Source organism: Schistocerca gregaria, chromosome 8, assembly GCF_023897955.1.
Source record: "Schistocerca gregaria isolate iqSchGreg1 chromosome 8, iqSchGreg1.2, whole genome shotgun sequence".
Lineage (NCBI taxonomy): Eukaryota > Metazoa > Arthropoda > Insecta > Orthoptera > Acrididae > Schistocerca > Schistocerca gregaria.
In genome coordinates this window covers 254,325,446-254,351,038 of record NC_064927.1, presented here as the reverse complement: position 1 = coordinate 254,351,038, position 25,593 = coordinate 254,325,446, and the positions used below count along the sequence as shown (strand labels likewise).

General features: G+C 39.1%; 1 protein-coding gene across 1 annotated transcript in view; it reads right to left on the bottom strand.

The window, feature by feature from the left end:
* The window catches only part of LOC126285431 (cubilin-like), a 1,398,426-nt gene that overhangs the window by 1,132,941 nt on the left and 239,892 nt on the right, over positions 1 to 25,593 (bottom strand). The window contains exons 9-11 of the mRNA XM_049984811.1: positions 23,697 to 23,835; positions 22,370 to 22,470; positions 571 to 697 (exon numbers count right to left, since the gene is read on the bottom strand). Of these exons, the coding sequence (XP_049840768.1) occupies positions 571 to 697; positions 22,370 to 22,470; positions 23,697 to 23,835 (367 nt within the window). The remainder of the gene's footprint in view (positions 1 to 570; positions 698 to 22,369; positions 22,471 to 23,696; positions 23,836 to 25,593) is intronic.

Sequence of the window (25,593 nt, the reverse complement as noted above, 5' to 3'; positions counted from 1 at the left end):
CATGACAAAATGATTTAAATCTTGTGTTATTTTCATGTAAGTGTCATCAAGACCAACAAAACATTCTGTATAAGGGTTAAAGAAAATGAAATGATTTTCCATTAATACCACATCCATCGCTGTATCAGAAAATACAACACCTTACAGAATCACCACCATGTACTTTCTGAGATATCTCTTAATGTCTTTACACTTTTTCTCTTTTTTCAACATGTATCAAATGAACCACTTACTCAGTGTAATCTCTAAAAATTTTTTACATGGACACTAAGTGTGCTATTACTTACAAAATTATTTATTATTATTATTTAATGTGGACCAAGCAAAGGTTGCAGCGGATGAAGTCTGACGGTCCGTTGTGATCTGGCCACTGACCAAAGACGCTAAGAAAATGAGCTTCATAAGGTGTCTGGTTACCACTTTCAACAATAACTTTTGTAATTTTTTTTGTTTCAATAAAAATGTTCAAACAAACAGAAATATACATATTTTGATTAGCTCTGATAAGCAGAAAGTAATACTGATGAAGGAAATATATTAATTGTAAGTACAAATAGAATAAAATCTTACCAAAATTCTCCACACAGTGTGCAAGTATGTGGCAGCCACCATTGTTGATGCCACAGATACCAACTCGAGTGCAAATTATACCATCTCCCTGGTAGCCAGCTGGACATTCACCACAACGTCGGGAACCCTGCAAACATATAGTTTTTTTGTGGTACACAAGTTGCAACATTTGAAGAAACAGTTTGCAGACATCTGCACCTCCCACAATGTGGATGACACACATTTTATATGATTCATTACCACTGAAAGATAAGTGATGTAGACCTGACAAAGAAACCATGAAGTCTGCTCAAATCTACTGAAGGAAATGAATTGTCTGTAATTCTGTCAAGCATGTATTTCCTTATTTTTCATACATATTCCAATGGCACCCGAGGACAAAGCAGTTATTCCATGCTCAGCAGAGGTTACATAATCTGCACTGGCATCCTTAAGAGGTCCTCTCACACTCAATGTTTATTATGTAATTATATTGATCATCTGAGAGCAGTATTAAAGAGCCCTTCTTACACTCAATGTTTACTGTGTAATTAGATTGATCGTCTGAGAGTGGTATTGACAGTTTGTACAATATATTGAAGGAGACCGCAGAGCTTTAAACATGTTGATGCTCACTTAATATACAGAGTGATTATAATCAAAGTTAAACTTTCAAAACACTGTAGAAATGACACCTCTGGTCAGAATGATGTCAAATTGCAATGGAATATTGTCAGAGAGGGGGGAAAACATATGGCAGAAGAAGAACAAAATAGTGTAAAAATTGATCAATAGATGGCACATGGCTATTCCTACTTTCACATCTGCATCGTTCACCATGACTGTCTCCATTCAGGATAGCGCAGTGCTTGGAAAGCAGTATTTCAAGAATGATGATTGTGCACATGTCGCTCTGCAGAACACTGAAGGGTTTGAAAAAAGGCATTGGTCCAATGGCTGCTGTGGGTGTGGAGAAAATGATTCAGAAATTCAAAAACATAAGTTCTTTTGGTGTGCAACCTGGTAGAGGGAGGAAACAAATTGATTCAACATCAATGGAAGCAGTGGCCACAGCAATGCAGGAGGAGACGAGTGGTGGTACGAAAACATGTAGTGCACAGAGAATTGCACCAACATTCGACATACTTGTGAGCATGGTGCGTAAAATTCTACGAAACATCCTTCTTTGCTACCCCTCAAATTTACCCATGTGCACGAACTGCTTCCTGTTGACCCGCCAGCATGAGAGACCTTTGCTTAAGAATTTCTTGTTCACATGGAAGTGGACAAAGATCAGCTGTGGAAGATTTTGTGGACAGACGAAGCCCACTTCCATCTGTCACGATATGTCAATACACAGAATTGTTGAGTATGGGCAATGGAAAATCCACACGCAAATCAAACAGTACCATTTCATCCCAAAAAGGTCACTGTGAGGTGCAGGTTTTTGGCATCATTTATCATAGGGCCATATCTTTTTCAAAGAGACAGGTATTTCCAGTTCTGTTATCTGTACCATTACTGGTAAGCGCTATGAGTGTCTTTTGTGCAACCGCATCATTCCAGTTCTCCAACAGTGTGGATGGAATCATTTTTATGCAAGATGGCACACCTCCACACATTGCAAATCCAGTCAAGCAGCTGCTGAAGTGCCATTTTGGAAATTCTAGAATTATCCGCCACCATTTCCCTACAGCCTGGCCGTCCTGATCACCTGATCTTAATCCATGTGACTTCAAGCTGTGGGGGTATCTGAAAGGTATTGTGTTCAGTGTTCTGACTACAAACTTAGCTGCATTGAAGGCATGCATTGCGTAACACATTCTGAATGTGACCCCGGATACACTTCGATCAGTTGTGGACCATGCTGTTTCTCTATTTCAACTTGCTGCAGGAAACAGTGGACAGCATACTGAACATGTTTTGCACCAGTCACATGGAAATTAATCATCCAATTTGATTATGATTGATGCTTTTTTGCGGTTTTTGGCCTGAGGACAGTTAAAAACTGACATGATTGATGCTTTTTATGGGGCTTTTGGCCTCAGGACAATTAACAACCGATGTGAGTGATGCTTTTTATGTGGTTTTTGGCCTCAGGAGAATTAAAAACTGATTTTTCCCATCTGATGTGATATGACCTGGCCGTGGTGGATGGGCTTACATAACTAACACTATCACGCCTTTATACCCATGCACACCGAGTACTACAGTTTGTTTAGCGTCAAACATACACCTTAGGCATTGTTGTATGATTCATTTGTCATTTTCATTCAACCACTATTAAATTATGATGCTTACAGTACCATCTATTGCTACATTTTGTAACTACTTATTTTTCTTCTGGCATACTTTTTGCCCCTTCTCCGATAATATTCCATTGCAAAACAATGGCTCTGAGCACTATGGGACTTAACATCTGAGGTCATCAGTCCCCTAGAACTTAGAACTACTTAAACCTAACTAACCTAAGGACATTACCCACATCCATGCCCGAGGCAGGATTCAAACCTGCGACCATAGTGTATTCCATTGCAATTTGACATCATTCTGTTCAGTGGTGTTATTTCTACAGTGGTTTTTCTTTAGTTATAATCATTTTGTATTCCACAATATAATATACCTCATAAGGGTAGTATGATTAAATGATGATGGCGTCCTCTTGGGAAAATATTTTGGAGGTAAAATAGTCCTCCATTCGGATCTCCGGGCGGGGACTGCTCAAGAGGATGCCGTTACCAGGAGAAAGAAAACTGGCGTTCTACGGATCGGAGCGTGGAAGGTCAGATCCCTTAATCGGGCAGGTAGGTTAGAAAATTTAAAAATGGAAATGGATAGGTTAAAGTTAGATATAGTGGGAATTAGTGAAGTTCGGTGGCAGGAGGAACAAGACTTCTGGTCAGATGAATACAGGGTTATAAACACAAAATCAAATAGGGGTAATGCAGGAGTAGGTTTAATAATGAATAGGAAAATAGAAATGTGGGTAAGCTACTACAAACAGCATAGTGAACACATTATTGTGGCCAAGACAGATACGAAGCCCACACCTACTACAGTAGTACAAGTTTATATGCCAACTAGCTCTGCAGATGACGAAGAAATTGAAGAAATGTATGATCAAATAAAAGAAATTATTCAGAAGGGAGATGAAAATTTAATAGTCATGGGTGACTGGAATTCAGTAGTAGGAAAAGGGAGAGAAGGAAACATAGAGGTGAATATGGACTGGGGCAAAGAAATGAAAGAGGAAGCCGCCTGGTAGAATTTTGCACAGAGCACAACTTAATCATAGGTAACACTTGGTTCAAGAATCATAAAAGAAGGCTGTATACATGGAAGAAGCCTGGAGATACTAAAAGGTATCAGATAGATATATAACGGTAAGACAGAGATTTAGGAACCAGGTTTTAAATTGTAAGACTTTTCCAGGGGCAGATGTGGACTCTGACCACAATCTATTGGTTATGACCCGTAGATTAAAACTGAAGAAACTGCAAAAAGGTGGGAATTTAAGGAGATGGGACATGGATAAGAGGATGTAGATGAAGATGAAATGGGAGATATGATACTGTGTGTAGAGTTTGACAGGGCACTGAAAGACCTGATTCGAAACCAGGCCCCTGGAGTAGACAACATTCCATTGGAAATACTGACGGCCTTGGGAGAGCCAGTCCTGACAAAACTCTACCATCTGGTGAGCAAGATGTATGAGGCAGGCGAAATACCCTCAGACTTCAAGAAGAATATAATAATTCCAATACCAAAGAAAGCAGGTGTTGACAGATGTGAAAATTACTGAACTATCAGTTTAATAAGTCACAGCTGCAAAATACTAACTCTAATTCTTTACAGACGAATGGAAAAACTAGTAGAAGCCGACCTCGGGGAAGATCAGTTTGGATTCCATAGAAATGTTGGAACACGTGAGGCAATAATGACCTAGATTAAGGAAGGGCAAACCTACGTTTCTAACATTTGTAGACTTAGAGAAAGCTTTTGACAATGTTGACTGGAATACTCTCTTTCAAATTCTGAAGGTGGCAGGGGTAAAATACAGAGTGAAAGGCTATTTACAATTTGTACAGAAACCAGATGGCAGTTATAAGAGTTGAGGGACATGAAAGGGAAGCAGTGGTTGGGAAGGGAGTGAGACAGGGTTGTAGTCTGTCCCTGATGTTACTCAATCTGTATATTGAGCAAGCAGTAAAGGAAACAAAAGAAAAATTTGGAGTAGGTATTAAAATCCATGGAGAAGTAATAAAAACTTTGAGGTTCGCCGATGACATTGTAATTCTGTCAGAGACAGCAAAGGACTTGGAAGAGCAGTTGAACGGAATGGATAGTGTCTTGAAAGGAGGATATATGATGAACATCAACAAAAGCAAAACAAGGACAATGGAATGTAGTCGAATTAAGTCGGGTTATGCTGAGGGAATTAGATTAGGAAATGAGACACTTAAAGTAGTAAAGGAGTTTTGCTATTTGGGGAGCAAAATAACTGATGATGGTCAAAGTAGAGAGGATATAAAATGTAGACTGGCAATGGCAAGGAAAGCTTTTCTGAAGAAGAGAAATTTGTTTACATCGAGTATAGATTTAAGTGTCAGGAAGTCATTTCTGAAAGTATTTGTATGGAGTGTAGCCATGTATGGAAGTGAAACATGGACAATAAATAGTTTGGACAAGAAGAGAATAGAAGCTTTCGAAATGTGGTGCTACAGAAGAATGCTGAAGATTAGATGGGTATATCACATAACTAATGAAGAAGTATTGAATAGGATTGGGGAGAAGAGAAGTTTGTGGCACAACGTGACCAGAAGAAGGGATCGGTTGGTAGGACATGTTCTGAGGCATCAAGGGATCTCCAATTTAGTATTGGAGGGCAGCGTAGAGGGAAAAAATCGTAGAGGGAGACCAAGAGATGACTACACTAAGCAGATTCAGAAGGATGTGGGTTGCAGTGGGTTCTGGGAGATGAAGAAGCTTGCACAGGATACAGTAGCATGGAGAGCTGCATCAAACCAGTCTCAGGACTGAAGACCACAACAACAACAAGGGTAGTATTGCACAATAAACAGCAGTTCCTGCTGAGACCAAGGGAAATTCAAGAACTGAAAAAAAGTGACAAAAAATTAGGGAGAGTGCTGGAGGATGTATATTAAAACAAAAACTTTGAGAAATGAAATTCCTGACTGTTTACCTCATTGTCCACGGGAATCCAAAGATCATGGTGTCATCACAATAAGTGGAAATATTTATTCTGCTTGTAGTAGTTTTCAGAATTGGAAAATAACTTCAGGTCAGTTTCCAGTGAGCATATGAATGCTTTTTTTTATTTTATTTTATTTTTTTTTTTTTTTTTTTATTCATCCAGACGTTGTCAGCCCGCAGACATAAGGTTATGTCACAGACAAAAGGTTGTGAATAATTGCTTTACTTTATTTTCAACAGTCGTCACTTTAGAGAAATACATATCAAATAGCACACGCACACAATAAATTACACAGTTCACATGTTTAATTTGTAATGAACTATTGTTGTGGTTTGCAAATCTATGCTGCAGTGAATGAACCCCTGGTCCACTTAAATGTTCACTGGAAGCTTTTCAGACTTATTTCATCCATTCTGCATAATTTGTGCTTGTGTTCTGCAAGACAAACAACTCAATCACAATACAATGAGTTCCACATTGTCGAGTGAAGAAATATTCACCATGAAGGGAAAGTTCTCTAACTCACGTGTCCCAGGAGTAAATATTGCACAATAATATTGTGCCATTCTTGGTCTCGCACTTTCGCCCACACAACATGTCCAATAAACATGAATGATTAGGTAAAGTAAAGATTTGTTCATTTAAATAAATGAGGAAGATAAAAATAGTGTTCATTATGTGTTTATTGTAACTGAGAATTGTGGATAACAAAGCCGTGTTTGAGGTTGTTACAAAGAAAAAACAAACAGTTTGGGAAACCTAATTACATAAGAGAAATAACCACAGATATACCAAAAAGGAAAGTCATGACTGAAGCTGCTAATTCATTTTATTATTGAATTGATGAAACGAGGTTCCTTCACAAATTTTGTCTAGACAAAGCCCCTGATAGTAGCACGTAACTAAAAGCACAACACTGATGTAAGCTCATGTTCAGAAAAAAAACACCTTGAACAACTAGAGATACGACATTCTTATTCATAGGACAAGTACATTAGTATGTTCTGCAGAAATAATTAGCATCTGAACCATGTTGGCCTATGGGTTCAAGGTCAACATCGATATCGAGGCACAACATCACCTACCAGTAAACTGTGCCTGCAGCTTTCATTGTAGCTATAAACTGAAGGTAATTGATCAGTGGGGCTCGAGCAGATGTGCAAGATGTGTCATAGATCTATGTGCGAGCTGCACCGTCAAACCAGCTAGTTTGAAAAGAGGGCGCAATATTGGCAGGAGAGACTGTGATGCTTCCATCTGAAAAATTGCTGATCATGGAGGATGAAATGTTTCAGCAGTGCAATGGGTGTGCATAGAATGGTTCATGGAAGACTGTTGAACTTGAGAAACTGGGTCAGATGACACCATCCAAACCATCCTGTGAGAAGTCTGGTACCTCATACGAATGGCATTGCAGAATAGATCTGCAACCTCCTTTGCTCTGGCACAACAGTGGAGCAGTGTAATACATCGTACACTACAGAGGGTGACAGTCCATCACCATTTATTACAGCATGGGTTATGTGCGAGTTGTTCACTTCTCTGTATACCTTTGACAAACATACAGAAATACGCTAGACGGCAATGGTGGATGGAACGATGTCACTGGGGACAGGAATAGCAACAGACATCACAGTAACAGCATTTGCACAAGACATACAGTGCCAACTTAAGGCCTTATAGTATGAGGTGCTACTGGTTACAATCACAAAGCACAGTTGGTGCATGCCCAGGACACTGTGACCTATGTGAATGACATCCTACAACCCGTAACATCACCCTTTCCGTGCAACACCCCAGATGCAATTTTTGAGCAAAGACAATGCTTGACCACATGCTGCTGCACAAACACATCTTCCTGGTGTCACAGGATGTCAGCCTTTTGTCATCACCCACCAAATCACCATAATCATTGACAATTGAAAATGTGTGGGATGTGGTGAAACGATGGGTGCAGCAGCACTTTGACCCACTGCCAACAATCACAGATGAACTAGGGAACCAGGTGAATGCAGCATGAATGGCTCATAGGTCACCATTTGCATCTTATACACATCAATGCCATCACACATGGAACAAGTTATTAGGATACACGGTGGACCCTGTGCCTACTAGGCAACAGGACACATGCTGAATCAAAGTGGTTAAAATGCTAATCACTTCTGCAGAACATACTAATGTACAGTTTGAGACATAAAAACTGACCACCAGCCAGCCACCACAGAGACTGTCTGAGTCATTCGCTTAAGGTGGCCAATAAAACTGACCGCCCCTGACATCGCTAAGTCCGGCCATCTGCACAATCTGGCAACACTGTAAGATGCGGATGAGTCAGGAGGGAGTGTTGTCTACTTCTGAGATGTTGTCGTGTTGTGTGACCCCGTGGTCTAGTGATAATCGCCGTGCATTCTGAAGTTGTAGTCGCGTGTTCGTGGTTCGTGTGCAACCATATCTCTTTTCTTCTTTTTTACCACATTTCGGCCCTCGTCTAGAGTTATGAGTCTGATTGAACATTGAAGATAATTCACTTCACATTCTACCCACCAATAGTAACAAATACTTCCAGAAACATTTCTACAGGACAGCTCATTGCTGCATCACGATCAGAACAGTTTACACTCACGCTTTTCCTTGTGCTGCAGTAGATACCGCCACCTGTCACCTGAAATTCACATGAATGGGTGTGACGCTGTCAGTGTATCTATCAGCTGTCATTTTAGAATTTGAAGATATAGTTATCATCTTGCAGTTAAGCATTGGATTTTGCATACTTGAAAATCATAAACTACAGTTAAGCATTGTAAAATTATGTCTCAAGTGGAAAAAGGTGTAACATCTACAACAAAATATTTACTCTTGATATAACAGAGGGGTGAATGCAGCTCAAAATATTTGAACTGTGTGTGGAGTGAGTGTTTTTGGTAAAAATACCCCAGAAAAAGAAATTCTTGCTTCAACCAAGATCGTTCTGGGATGAATGATTTTCCACGTTAAGGAAGTCTCGACTACTGATATAAGTGATGGATAACCATTTAACTATCATCCAACATTTGCATTCAACAGGCAAGATTCAGAAGGCTGGCATAAGAATATTGCATGCTCTAATTCGAAATAACAAAAATCAACGGAGTGATTATTATTGCAGTTTAGCTTGAACATCATCAGGTCGCTCATTTAGCATTTAGCATTGTGACCGAGTTATGACGCCTTCATTGTTAACTTCCTAAGAAGAAATGAAAGGCTGAGTCCTACCAAAAGACTTAAACTGGAGAAAAAAGAGTAGTGTGAACATAAGTACGCTCTTGTCGTGGTTCTCTGCAAGTGCAGCGATTAGCAGTGTCCAATTCTGTTGCGATTTGTTTATGTTGGCTGAGAGTGGACACTTCAGCAGATGCTATGCCATAAACAGAAAGAAACCACTTTGGCTCTCACTGCAGTGAGCGCACATCACTACCTGTATGTTCTTATAGTAACCAAAGTGAGACTGTACTCAAGGTGCCATGGAGCAATTAGAACGGGTATCATGTCATTAGTCATCAGAATGTCAACCATTGATGAAATTTTCGCTGTATTTGAATCCCAAGAAAATAAGAACCTTCTCACAAAGTAATGTGAGGTGATATCAAAATTTATCCAACAGACAAAAATTAACTGCATAGGTTTCATGCACGCAGTAGTAGCACACAAGGAAATATTGTCTTGGAAGCGTATACTTCATTTCCTTCTCTCATATCAACACCCTTGTTTTAGTATGAAGTGAAAAAATAAACACAAAAACTAAAGTTTCTGAGAAGCATAGAAGTCATTTACTGTTCTCATATCATAGCTTTTGTTTTTGTATGGAGTGAAAAAATAAACAGTTTATGGTTCCGAAGAATAATATGACACCAGATTCTTACTGTAGGCTCTATGAGAAATGCAAAAAGCAGGGAGCTCTCCATTCTTTTGTCCAAAGTTCTGTTTCCTTTCATGCGCTACTACCGCTCACAGATTCTTATTTAAGGACTTGCAGGCATCAAGTTCTTCAGCAGAATGAGCCTTATGTACACTAGATCGCGTGTTTGGTGATTAAAGTTCAGTTAGGCTGAACTTAAGAAATCCATTATCCTGCGGACTTAGCAGACACGCGCTTAGCCGGAGGATCTTACCACTTCAGACACTCGCCACGGACAGACTGACCTGATCTCCATCCCGATAGAAAACGGAAGTGACCAGAGGGGCAGCTTCCTATACCAACATGACAAGGGACGGACAGAACCATACTAAGGATAGAAACCTCTTTGCTTTTAGAAAGCATAGCTATCTGTTCCGACTTTGGTCCTACTGTTCTCTAGCAGACAGGCTTGTCTGCTACCATCAAGCATGGAACTAGAAATACATTTGCTCATTCATCCTCTCACACAGAAGGGAAGGGGGATGACGGTATCTTATCATATAGAGTACATAAAAGAAAGCGGATGTAACCTCTTACTGTTATTTAGGATTCTCTGTCCTATGCGTAATGCAAATCGAACTTCACATTCATGAGGCGATTTCTACTATTGTTGACAAACATCAGCAACTTGTAATCACTGCAAGTAACAACTGTGTGATGATAAATGGTACAGATTGCCAGTGGATGTGGTGGTGTTATGCCATCAAACTGCTTACAGTAATGTTAATGGGGCGTGACTACCTATAAAGGTAATGAGGTGGCATTGTAACATTTTCGTTATTTGCCATCAGCTTGAGTAATCTGATTTAATGAACATAGTACTCAATTCACGAGCTGCTAATGATACAGTATTACATTAATTCTGTAGTGACTTGCTTGACAAAATATTACCGTCTGCTATGCAGCTGAAGTGACTCCTTACTCAGGTACTCCATCTTACACTTAGCTACGTGATCAGCTCGCTGCAATCCTGCTGCTACTGTTCATAAATACTTGTATACTGACCATTCGTTATTTGACTAAATATGCACTACAATCTGATTCGCATCTGTATGGCATGGTTTAGTGCACCACGAAGCATTGGATGCCACTAAAATCCCGTTACATTGATGGCAAGACGAATGTTTGCAAATCACCTGTATTCCCTCAAAAAACAACTGCATCATAAATATCAAAGGACAGATTTCCACACAGTCACAGGGCATTGAAATACAGCAATGGCGGCCGATGAAAATTTGTACCTGACTGGGGTTCGAACCTGAACCTTCTACTTACTAGGCAAATGCGCTAGTCATTGTACTTTAGGGATACAATGGCCAACCTGCCTGAAGGACCTATCTGCACACACTCCTTGCAGACACAAGTTCCGATCATTCCCGCATACAACATACACGGTACCCAACCATTCATTATTCCACTTGCTTGGAGCTACACTCTATTCCCACAAGGATTCAGATGATGATGTGCATCTAGCACTGAAAACTTTCGAGAGCCCGTCAAGACCTGAATAATTATACAGGATGTTTCAGGAGGAATAGTAAATATTGTAGGAGGTGGTAGTATAGACAAATTGCAGAAGAAACGCCATATAACATGTGTCCAATTTTTACTGATTACATAGAGCTGTGTTCAATGCAGTTTCATTCGATCTGTTGGTCCTTACAGGACACCCTTGTCTACATTTCTTTGAGAGTGAGCTTCAAGCATTATTGGAAGAGGTTCCTTTGGCTACAGGAAAGCGTATGTTCCTCCAGCATGGCGGAGATTGTGCACATTCTAGTTTTCAGGTGACACATCATCCAAACTTAACATTTCCCATAAGATGGATCAGTAGATATGGGCACTTTTCTTGGCCACCAAGGTCCCCGGATCTTATCCCTTTGGATTTTTGCAGAAAGAAAAAGTAGACCAAAGAGCCAATTTGATTGTTTGGATTATGAATAGTGCAGACCTCATAAAATAATGTAAAGACTATCTACGAAGAGCTACACATGGTGTTATCAAGGGAAGTCAAAAATGCACTGAAAATGATCACAACAAAATTAAGCATAGGAATCCTTGAGTTCATACTGTGGTGCTGTGCAGGGGGAGGGGGGGGGGGGGGGGGAATTTTTGAAGATCAACTTTGAACCTCCTCATTTGCCTTTGATTTGAGTTTGTTAGGGCTACATACTAACACCTGTAATTCTGTACTTAATAAAAGAGGACACATTTATAAGGAAATTTTTATGCAATTCGTTTATACCACCACCTGCTAAAATATCTACTATTCCCCCTGAAACATCCTGTATATGCATATATGTGTGGTGTCTATTCTTTCAGACATGCATGAAAGAAAAGACACCGCGAATCCAAGTTCGAATCTGTTCAGGCACAAATGTTCATCTTCCGCCACAGCTGTAATTTTAACACCCTGTGACAGCCTGGACATAGTTCCTTCGACATTTAATTGATTAACAAGGCAGTCTTCTATCTTAAGTGCTATTCAGAAAGTGCTTGTCAACTCAGTGGCGGACTGGAGCTGCATTAACCTACTCATTTCACTAGATATAGTTGTAATTTTCTGAATAATTCATGTTTAATAAGTAACAGTGATTTGGAAAATTTATGTTTGTGAGATTGTGACTTTATACGTTAGTGTCTCTCATCGTTTACTTTGTGGGGAACCTGCTTCTTTCTGCCCTGACCGATACTACAGCAATGAGTGAATGCTCACATTCTTGATACCTTCCTGGATGTGCTGCTGCAACTGTAGCCAAAGATTCGAATTCCACTGGAGAAGTATATTTCAAGTCAGAAGATTTTGTTACTCCTCTATAGTCACTGAAAATGATTACAACAAAATTAAGCATAGGAATCCTTGAGTTCATACTGTGGTACTGTGCAGATGAAAAAGTAGGTTTTCACAATTATCAGATGACAGATGGAGTTTGTCAGATCCCACTAATTATGACTGCATTATTACTTGTTGGTTTACAGGTGCTTTTCTGTGGCTTATTGTAACTATTTTTTGAATGTTACAGCTGGAAGAACAGAAACCAGATTTTCACCAAATGGAATATTCGAATTCACATTAAGTCTTCACATTTCGAGCAATGGCGGAATATCCATCAGAAAAGCTGACAAGAAGAAACCATGTCATGCCTATCTTCTGGTGGGTGTGCCAATGACAGTGATCTGAATAACAATACTTTATAGCAAAGATATGTTGCCAACTCAACCACTGGAGAAGCCTCAAAATTGTGAATAGTGTGTGGTGAATACACCTTCAAGGTTTTGGTCCAATTAAGACAGTAAAACACAAATAAGTGCCACAGTTATTAATTTATGGCATTTCATTTGCACTCAGTGCATCAATGTATTACAAGTAATTACACTCTAGCACCTAAACGTAGTTACAAAAATGCGAATAAGACTCTTTGACATATAATGAGGATATTCCTGCCCTTACCACCCACAACTCTGAAATGAAGCTATGGTCACTTCCATGGTCATTCACAGAACACATGAGCTGGTGTCCTTCCTGATAGTATAAAAGAAACTTGATAACAACACTGATTAAATTTGGCAACTCTGTGACTGACAAGTTACTTCCTTGATGGCACAGAACTATCCTGCTAAATTCACTTGATATTATCGTGCAATTCAATTGAGTAATGCGAATGATTTTCTCTTGAAATGTGATATAAGGATATCAGTTAATGCTTTTGAGGCCACGAAAGTTGTTCCACACGGGAAATATGACTACTCTTGTGTCTTATGTTGCGATTTATCTGTCACAGCAGCTACGGAGCCAATAAGTAAGACACATAAGCCGCACCCCTTCACTAGCTCCGAGGTACAAGATGCTTTAGTTCAGCTTTTGAGACTTGCTGAAAGCCAGATTATTTATTCTTTTGTAGCAGAGCTACAACCAGGCAGGCAGAAAATCAATAAGGGAATCGTAAGACAAAGCTTGAACAAAATTGATCTTGCTACTTACAGAACCTCTTAGTGTCAGTGAGCTACCTTACAGTACTGCAAAATTAACAGTGCCACTTTTGTTTTCTGCCAACATATTTTTTGTTGTTGTGAATACATAATTTTATCTATTAACTGCTGCATTTTCGTAATACTTGAATATGATACAGCGCATGAAGTCATTACAGACCTATTAGAAGTCAAAAATTGGCAATATTCTACTAATTTGCGTTAAAATAGGCGCAACTGTCTTACAGACACTTGATGCTTCATTAAGATAGAGTGCCATCATGATGTCTCAGTAGTTAAGTTGAATTTGTATTAGTACAGTGATTATTGTTAATTGTGTTTTCCATTATTTTATTGAACACAACAGTAATCACCAAAGAGGAATTAATCAGCTACAGTATTCTTCTTTCACAATATCTAAAACAACATGACAATGCTACAGTAGTTTACAAATTCTATGCCTGTAGAAACCTACTGGTTCTAACGATGTCATTAAACCAGTGTATTTTGAAGAGCATTTTCGTCTAGAAATCAATTGCCTTGACACTTGATTGGCCAAGATAGGGAACGGTAAAAGTTTACAAGTACGGTATACGATCAGAGAGACAAGTGCCTGAGAAATGGCTTCCCTTTCAGTACAGGTGCCTGAGAGATGACTTCCCTATCAGTCTCCTGGATGGTTTTGTTTCGCAAACCAGAAGAATGCATTATCATGCAGTAGCACATGTGAATCTATCAGATGGAAAATTTTACCGGGTGATCAAAAAGTCAGTATAAATTTGAAAACTGAATAAATCACAGAATAATGTAGATAGAGAGGTACAAATTGACACACATGCTTGGAATGACATGGGGTTTTATTAGAACCAAAAATATACAAACGTTCAAAAAATGTCTGACAGATGGCGCTTCATCTGATCAGAATAGCAATAATTAGCATAACAAAGTAAGACAAAGCAAAGATGACGTTCTTTGCAGGAAATGCTCAATATGTCCACCATCATTCCTCAACAATAGCTGTAGTTGAGGAATAATGTTGTGAACAGCACTATAAAGCCTGTTCAGAGTTATGGTGAGGCATTGGTGTCGGATGTTGTCTTTCAGCATCCCTTGAGATGTCAGTTGATCATGATATACTTGCGCCCTCAGGTAACCTCAAAGCCAATAATCGCACAGACTGAGGTCTGGGTACCTGGGAGGCCAAGCATGACGAAAGTGACGGTTGAGCACACAATCATCACCAAACGACGCACGCAAGAGATCTTTCACGCATCTAGCAATTTTTTTTCTTCTAATAAAATCCCATGTCATTCCAAGCATGTGTGTCAATTTTTACCTCTCTGCCTACATTATTCCATGGTTTATTAAGTTTTCAAATTTATACTGACTTTTTCTTTTTGATCACCTGGTACATACACACTACGCTTTGCTGGAATTTGCATCTTATGATAGGGCTCAACCTTTAATTTCTTCTTAGGAAGTTAACAATAAAGGCATCATAGCTTGGTTACCAATAACAGTATTGCATAGGAATGCTAAATGAGCAACCTGATGATGTTCAAGCAAAACTGCAGCAATAGTCACTCCGTTGATTTTTGTTATTTCGAATTAGAGCAAGCAGTACTCTTACACCAGACTTCTGAAACTATCCTGTTGAATGTAAATGTTGCATGATGGTTAAATGATTATCCATCACTTATATCAGTAGTCGAGACTTCCTTAATGTGGAAAATCATTCAGGCCAGAACGATCTTCGTTGAAACAAGAATTTCTTTTTCTGGGGTATTTTTACCAAAAGCACTCACTTTACACACAGTTCAAATCTGTCGAGCTGCCTCCTCTGCATTCACCCCTGTATTATACCAAAAGTGAATATTGTATTGTAGATGTTACACCTTTTTTTCCACTTGAGACATAATTTTACAGTGCTTAATCGTAGTTCATGATTTTCAAGTATGCAAAATCCAATGCGTAACTCCAAGATGATAACTAGAACTTCAAATTCGAAAATGATAGTTGATACATACATTGACGGTGTCTCGCCCTGTTCACGTGGGCAGCACACAATTTCAGGCAGTGGGTGGCATCTGGCCAGTGGCCGGTAGCCACTGCAGCACGAGAAAATGCTTGAGTGTACGCTGTTCTGATCACGACACAGCCACGAGCTGTCCTTTGTAATTGTTTCTGGAAATATTTGTTATTAATGGTGGGTAGAATGTGAAGCAAATTGTCTTTGATGTTCAATCAGACTCATAACTTTAGAAGAGGGCTGAAATGTGGTAAAAAAGAAAAAAAGAGATATGGTTGCACACGAACCACGAACACGCGACTGTAAGTTTAGAATGCATGACGATTACCACTAGAGCACAGGGTCACACAACATGACAACATCTCAGAAGTAGACAACACTCCCTCCTGACAGATCCGTATCTTACAGTGTTGCCAGATTGTGCAGATGGACGGACTTAGTGTTGTCTGTGGCAGTTGGTTTTATTGGCCACCTTAAGCGAACGACTCAGACTTAGTCCATGTGGTGGCTGGCCAGTGGTCAGTTTTATGTCTAAGACTGTAAATGTCCTGTGAATACGAACGTCCTATCTCTAGTTTTTCAAGGTGTTTTGTTTCTTCTGAAAATGTGTGTAATTCCACGGGTCTGGAGCAACCAAATGTGGCAGACTGGTAAGAGGATCCTTTTGTGTGATGTCTACCACAGTAGAGTAACTGTTACTAATATGCAAACATTAAAAATGTTATCTGGTATTAGGCTTCCTCCCGTCAATGTCACTGTAATTGATTGCCAGTTCTCAATGACCAATCTTATGTACAATAAAGAATTGACAAACCATATTAAGATGTTAACCTAAAAAAACACAAGTTAATTTTTAAAAAAAATTCATAAATAAAACTGTATTACAAAGTATACAGTTAACAAGGAAGCTTATGTCAGAGGCATACAGGTGTAGCTCAGAGGTGAGCATGAAGATTGGTAAAATGTTAAAATTACATGCATTACAGCATTTCAAAAGGGTTACCACAAGTTACCCCAAGTGAAATTCCCTGGTATTTCCCTGATTTCCAGAAAAGTTTTAGCATTTTTCCCTGACAAATTTTGAGATATCAAGGGTAAGTAAAGACATAAGTTGACAAAAAAAAGTAAGGACTTCTGTATTCAACCAAAAGTCTTAAGTACTAACTTCCACCTCTTTTGTAATGATCTGTTTTTAGATGGAGAAAGGAAGCTAAATGGTATGTATGTTTCATGAAGACCACTGATGTTATTTTATTTCAATCAAACAAAACACATTTTATGACAAAAATATGCATTTCCTTGGAGTTGCAAGACAGATTTAAAATACCTTCACTGATTAAAGAAATAACCTCAAAAAAAAAAAAGAAAAAAAAAAGAAAAAAGAAAAACTAGGCCTCTTGAAAGAAGTGTGTAACAAGGGGAAGAGTTGTGTAAACCAACATGGTAGGTGACTGCCAATAAAATGTTGGCTTTACTATGTTCAATACTGTCAGTCATTACCCATTGTGTTATATCTATCTTTTACAGATACTGTGTGATTTTTCTTTCAAGAAATACGTGAGTGCATAGCTTACAAACTGCCAGCGACTGCCACAAATATCTTCTATTCATTGTCCATACTTTCTAATATATAAACTACTTTTGAAGAGTGCAAAATGTGTTAGAATAAATAAAATGTCTTTAAAATGCTGTACTGTACAATGTACTTGCAGTGAGACAGTCATAATTCCTGAAATCCATCGCCCATGGCCTCTGGTCTGGCAAGGAGCACTGCAGTCCTGGATCCACGGATAAACTACGAACATCCACTGCATTACAGCACACACAAACAGCCCCAGCCTGCAGGCAGATCGGCGAGACTAGGTCTGTTGGGCAGAGCCTTCACATTAGTGCAAAACAAAAGGCTTCAGATTGGCAGGCCCAATCCATTAGGAGATACCCACAGAAATTGCCTGCGGTTTTGGCCTGCTGTGGAAGTCCACTTGTGTAGCCAGCTATTCATGTGTCACAGACACCTTGTTCATGAAATGAGATCGTGATGATCAATCCATGCAACAGATAACTTGCACAAATACTATGAGAATAAATACTGATGAGGATAGATAGCAACTCACAACAAAGAAGATCACTGAGCCAGAGACAGGCGCATGGAAAAGACAATCACACTCTTACAACTGCATTTTTGGCAATAGACTTTGTCAGAAAACGAGCACACACAGACAATCGCACAATCACTCAGACACATCTCATGCACACATGACTGTCATCTCCGGCCGCTTCGTCAACAGTCTCTGAGAATCAGATCCAAGCAAACCACTCCTCACGCCTCCCTGCCTCTCGTTGGCAGCTGTTAAGCTAGTGGTAAGAAGTGGGAGCAGCACTGACTGAAAACTGAAAGGAGTGGTAGAATGGGGAGAGGCAGTAAGAATGAGGGAGTTTGGAAGCAGCGCACATACTCAGCTGCACCCAGCCACAGTGCATGACAGTGCATGACTTCTCAGTAAACAAACCATGTCATCTACTGAAACAAAAACAAGATTTTGCCTGTGGGTTTTTTTTTCCCCAATTTCCCTTATTTCCCTGACACGTTTGAAATTCCTGGTATTCCCTGATTTGCAGAAATTGTGGCAATTCTAGCTAGGCATGTTGTGGTATTGAGAAGGTGGGTATAAGAATTCACCCATTACCTTGTAGTGGAAACCATTTTGACATTTACCTGAAGCAATTTAGTAAAACTATCAAAAAATAAATAAAATAAAAAAAAACAGATCATGGAGTCGAATATCATTTGCTTTAGTGTATTTATTCATTTCATGCCCAATAATTCTCTAAATAGTAAATGTTATTCTATCTGACTCAGAGTAAAGGAAAACAGGATTCATAATGTAGTAAGAATATTTTTAGAAAACTGTTAAATGCCTCATCTTCCTTGTCTGCATAACACTGATGTTCACATTAAAGATCTTGACTTTGTCAGGATACAGATAGTTGACAGTGAGATATGCAGAGTTATACAAATTCTTTGTTTCAAGTGTTGAACATAAAACAACAGCTGAGTAGTAGAAAAGCAAACTCTTTCAAAGGAAGTATTTTTAACCCAGCACACAATATGGAGTAATCTACAAGTAATTCCCACAGTTATCAGTATGAGTAGATGAACATCCATCATAATTTGTTGTTCTTTATGGAAGTAACTCTTAGTGACTGCATCTGGCAATTGATTTACAACTCAATTTGCTGCACTCCTTGAAGGCTCTCCTGATAGGATTTATAGAGTATGACATGTGGATAAATGAACCACAGGATAGGCCAGATAGTACTTTGGTCAAACTGGATACTTCATGGAATCCAGTATCTATTTTTGTTTAAGTTATTCATTGTTTTACTGTTTGAATTTTTTTAAAGTTTACCATCTACACATGTATGACAATACCTCATCACTACATGGCCAGAGTGGATACGTCACATTCTGGTGGTGGATCAATCTATGGGAAGCAGAGGGTTGAAACTCGTGTAGAGATAAGAATGGGAAGAATTCAGCATGCGGATGGCTAATTGCTAAGCGTTTGGCACAACACACAGCATGGTACACTAGATGAAGCCAAGGTGGTCGAACTCTGAGTGAAGTTCTGGCATGTCTGCCCTACTGCCACCTGCAGTCTACCGCATGTGCCAACATGTCTGCCCGTATTGTGTGTCACATGCGTCCTCCGTGGCAAATTTTGCGGAATGTCCTGCTGCGCTACCCGTGCTACCTTATCTGTCTCCATTGTGATTGCTGGTGGGGATACTAAACAAAGTTTTTGCAAAAATTATAAAGGTTAGTTGCTAATTTCCAAACTAATCAGTCATAGCTGCAACAGATCTAATAACTGTGAGGGCAAGTCAATATACAGGGTGTTACAAAAAGGTACGGCCAAACTTTCTGGAAACATTCCTCACACACAAATAAAGAAAAGATGTTATGTAGACATGTGTCTGGAAACGCTTAATTTCCATGTTAGAGCTGATTTTAGTTTCATCAGTATGTACTGTATTTCCTCGATTCACCACCAGATGGCCCAATTGAAGTAAGGTAATGTTGACTACGGTGCTTGTGTTGATATGCAGCAATGCAATGGACCAGGCAATTCTTTTTGCAGTTGAAGATAACCATAATGTCAGCGTCAGAGAAGTTACTGCTGTACAAGGTAACATTGACCACGTCACCGTATGGAGAGTGCTATGGGAGAACCAGTTGTTTCCGTACCATGTACAGCGTGTGCAGGCACTGTCAGCAGCTGATTGGCCTCCACGGGTACACTTCTGTGAATGGTTCATCCAACAATGTGTCAATCCTCATTTTGGTGCAAATGTTCTCTTTACGGATGAGGCTTCATTCCAACGTGATCAAATTGTAAATTTTCACAATCAACATGTGTGGGCTGATGAGAATCCGCATGCAATTGTGCAATCACATCATCAGCACAGATTTTCTGTGAACATTTGGGCAGGCATTGTTGGTGATGTCTTGATTGGGCCCCATGTTCTTCCACCTACATTGAATGGAGCACGTTATCATGATTTCATACAGGATACTCTACCTGTGCTGCTAGAATATGTGCCTTTACAATTACAACACAACATGTAGTGCGTGCATGATGGAGCTCCTGCACATTTCAGTCAAAGTGTTCGTACGCTTCTCAACAACAGATTCGATGACCAATGGATTGGTAGAGGCGGACCAATTCCATGGCCTCCACTCTCTCCTGACCTCAACACTCTTGACTTTCATTTATGGGGGCATTTGAAAGCTCTTGTCTACGCAACCCTGGCATCCAATGTAGAGCCTCTTTGTGCTCGTATTGTGGACAGCTGTGATATAATATGCCATTATCCAGGGCTGCATCAGCGCATCAGGGATTCCATGCGATGGAGGGTGGATGCATGTATCCTCGCTAACGGAGGACATTTTGAACATTTTCTGTAACAAAATGTTTGAAGTCACACTGGTACGTTCTGTTGCTGTGTGTTTCCACTCCATGATTAATGTGATTTGAAGAGAAGTATTAAAATGAGCTCTAACGTGGAAAGTAAGCGTTTCCGGACACATGTCCACATAACATATTTTCTTTCTTTGTGTGTGAGGAATGTTTCCGGAAAGTTTGGCCGTACCTTTTTGTAACACCCTGTATAAAGGCTTTTTTTTCTGTCCCACAGGTTAACAATACAGACTCAACAGTGATATTCCTGAAACCCCGTGTTGTTCTTGTGCATTAACAACATTGATTCAGTAGAAAGCCCTATTTGTAGCATTTTCAGAGCATTTTATTATGAGAGCCAAAATTTCTGTATGCATCAAGGAATCAATGAGGGGAATAAATAGTGTTCTGTACTCTAAAGGCACTAAAGTTGCAGAATGCAGCTGCAGTATTGTCATGTTTGTCTCAGTAAACAAAAACTTTAGAAGTGGATACATCACTGTAAACGTAACCATGTCCATAACAAAGAGCATTCAGATAAGACACCTACTTTGAAAATGGGCAGGAATGTTTTGTATAGATGAGTGAATGATTCATGATGGTTGTCACGTCAGACTTGTGAATTAGTTGAGCACAAGCCACAGTCAAGCATTTGCAATCATCCATGAATCTTTAAACTACTGCAAATTTTGTGTTTATTGCATACTATGTCAGCTAACAGAGAAATATACACAAAAATAATTTGAAATGTCAAATCACATTTAAGGTGTTTTGAAGAGGAAGTAGAAGACTTTCTCAATCACATAGTAACTGTTAATGAGGTGTGGATCCTTCACTATGAAGCACAGAGTAAGCTGCAGAAACATTCATCTTTGTGTACAACAAAAGAAGTTCAAAAGTCAAGTTTCTGCGTGACAGGTTATCTGCTGATTCATTAGATTCTACAAGGAATCAGTGAACAGTGAAAGCCACTGTAAGATCTCAAGACCAAAATCAAAATGAAGTGAAGTGGGGAGTTTTTCAGAAGATGTGGTGTTCCTAAGAAAATGACCACCCTCATACAGCTGGGAAAACAGTACATTGTATTTAAAGTCTTGGTTTTGAGAAGCTGAAGCACCCATTGTATGTTTCTCACTTTGTTCCAAGTAACTCTCACATTTTTGGTCTGATGAAAGAATATCTACATGATCACATGTTTTTGTAAGATAATGAGGCTGTGAGATGGGTGTAGGAATGAATGTGCATGGAGCTGCAAAGTTTTTTCCAGGGTGGAATTAGGAAACTTATAAAGAGATGGATCAAATGCAAATGAGCTGAGGGAGATTCTGTAGAGGAATGATACTACTTACAATGCTGTTTTGCCAGTAACAAGATTCATGTTTAAAATGACCAAATAGCACTTACTTTTTACCTTACCCTCATGTATTCAGGTTAATGGTAGTTATTAGTATAGCACATAAATCCAGTTTATATGAATGTTCCCCCAACTATTGATGTTATTGGTTTCTTTCATATTCCCCACAAGTCTGCTTCATGAAAGGATCTACAGAAAATGGTGCAGGTGTGTGCTCACTCTTCCCTTTCAAGGAAAGAGTCTTTGGTTTGAACTTTCAGTTCTGCCTACTTACAACTACTGGGTTACACCTGAATATTTTCACAATCTGAAAACATCATATGAGAAAAGTAACTCTACAAAATTAAGAGGATCCTACCTTTGTGTTGATGCATTGCACATAGGGCTGGAGACTGCATCCTCCATTATTTTGCTCACATTCATTAATGTCCAGACAGTAAAACCCATTTCCAGTGTACCCTGAAACGACCATTACAATGATAATTTCCTAAAAAAACAACACAGAATACAAAATAACATATTCATAAAGTCATATAGTGAAAACTAGAACAGCTCAAAAAACTTACTTTAGTTTGTCACCCTGATAGCAACATTGATTAAAATGAGCTCCTTTACATAATTAACATAAGAAAATACTATTTCACTAATTATTAATTAGAAACTTTCCTCCAGAAATGCTAAATCAGTAACAAAGTTGCCCTTTAATTGTGGAGTCGAAATGTGGATGACTGAGGCAATATTAAATTTCTATATTTCAAAACACATTTTCATCATTTCATTTGCACCTTTTATTTTGTTTGTGATTAGACCTGCATAAGAGCTACTGTCTGTAGAAAGGCCATATTTCACGACTACTGTTGGTTGTTCCCTTGATTTGAGGAGCAATACATTGTCACTGTTAGTTAGACCTGCTTTTGCAATTTAAGTTCACAAGCTAACGTGTGTGTGTGTATGTGTGTGTGTGTGTGTGTGTGTGTGTGTGTGTGTGTGTGTGCGCACGCGCATGGGTGCATGCTTGTGAGCGCACACACTTTCATGCATTTCAGGGACAGAGGGAGGGAGGCAGCATAGAGAGAGAAAGAGAAACAGAACAGTGTGGAACTGTGCATTAGTGTTAGTTAACTAAGATGGTAATGAAGTGGCATAGCCTACATGTTGGCACAGAAGTATCTGTTATTGGATTATTAGCATTATTCCAAACTTAGTTCCGAAGGAGCCATCATAGTGGGAACTTGAAAGATATCCCAACAAGACTCAAAAGAATAATGTCAGTAGATAAGTGAGTTTCAACACAACTGAATAACTGGTCTTGGGAAGATGGGTTCATCATACTATGACATTTTGATTCAATTATGGCACAATACATATTACATAAATAGAAACTGGCCATGTAAGTCTTTTGTAACATCATGTAATGAAACCCACACAGCCAAAATCTATCAGATTGTTAAGTATTACAGGTAGTTGATTTTTGTAACAGCAAAATTATGACACACATTTTCAATTTTCTAGCATTCCTGGAATAAAACAGATAACACAAGTAACTAGCAGGTGAAGCAAGTGTGAGGCAGTTTAGTAAGTATTCCAGGACCTCATTCTAAACTTGTAATTAATTATTGAACAAATCAAATATTACACTTCTGATATTGTTAATTATATTTTAAATTCTTGGCTGCTCCACAAACCTGTTGGGCAAGATCCACAATGAAATGACCCTGGCACATTAATGCATGGTACAGGTGGATCCCTGGAACACACCAAACTACTACTTGAACACTCATCAACGTCTTCGGTACATGAAATTCCATTCCTGTTAGTCCAACCCTGTTAAAAAAATTGCTAATATTAGCACAATTGTTTAATTCAATTTATCTTAAATCATTTTTACTTTGACTAAGGACAAATGCTATCACAATATCAAGTCACTAAAACTAGCTCTACTGAGTGTCAAAAATGATCATGAGTAGCATTTAAGTATTGTACCCACTCACACTGATTCCTCAGTCTGAGCTTACTTCCGTCATCACTTAGCTGGCCGAAAGATTTGACTGAAAATTTTCCCACTTTCACCAATATCAAATTACAAATTATAAATAAAAAATTAAACTAAACCATATTTTTTCTACAAGATGGTCAATCTAACTGTCACACATGACAAAACTATTAAGGCATTTGGAACAGACATATAATACTTTTGCTTTTGGGTTCTATTGTTTGAAAGACCGCCGGATGATAATTCAGATCACATTCAGGGTCTCAGCCATGACAATGTATTTTTTTTTTTTTTAACATTGAGAAGCGAAGTATTCATTACGAAACGGCATAAATACTGAGACTGGGAGAAGTCTTAGCTAAACTTGGGAAAAACAGCTATGAAGTTCGGCTCTAAGAGTATCGTACCGAAAACCTTATCTCACCAAGTTCTCGTGATGATATGTAATTATGTAAGAAAGCGGGGATTCCCTCACACACGCAGCTTCTTTATCATAAGTGAAAGTCGACAGGCACCGGGCTGCTACGGAGTGTGTATACTCTTTGTCAACCTCAGCCACATCACAATATAGTGCGTCGTAGCTATTGTGCAAATGGTGTTGACTCGTGTTAGGTGCTGCGTGTGGTGGTTACTACCATTATTCAGAAAAAAGTGAGTGAAGAGGTCTTATAGCGGCTCTCCATCAAGTTTCGTTGCACTTTAGTGATGCATTAATTCATTACATGTTCGTGTCTAAGCTATAATATGTTCGCCTTGGGAGAAGCGTGGCCGGACTTGTCCTAGAAGTCACAAAATGTGTTCAAGAGGCGGTAAAAACCTACGCGAACGACTGCCTTATGATATGATTTCCCAACGAGTTATCAACTTTTTTTTAAAAAAAAAACCTGGAGCTGGCACACAACTGTTTTGACGCTGCGTCAATGGTTCAAATGGCTCTGAGCACTATGGAACTTAACAGCTGTGGTCATCAGTCCCCTAGAACTTAGAACTACTTAAACCTAACTAACCTAAGGACATCACCCACATCCATGCCCGAGGCAGGATTCGAACCTGCGACCATAGCAGTTGCACGGTTCCGGACTGCACGCCTAGAACCTCGAGACCACCGCGGCCGGCGCTGCGTCAATCTCTTGGGACAACTCATAATAATACCTCCTACATCTCGCTCCTCAGCTGCAGGAAACGATTGGCTATTACTTTAATTATTATCATTTTAATAGAATTCTACCGTTATTCATTTATAGTTCAGTTAAGGATCTGCGTAATTTTTATACAGAAAAATTGCCTCTGGCATTCTCCGACGAACATTTTATAAAAATTTGAATATCGTTGAACGAAAGAGATTTATTTGCGGTTAAGGGGACAAATAAAATCTGGTGAGATAGAAAACGACGCCTCAACTAAATTATTCACTATTTATCTACCTCTTTTCATGTTTAGTGGTTAGTCACTCCACCCACGAAATATAGGTAATATAACATATTTTAAGTCATGTTCAAATAGTTGACAAACAAATAAGGACAGGGCACCAATCTTCGGATGCGAAACGTTTTGTGAGTTAATTTATATATAGCCTTATGTACAGTATT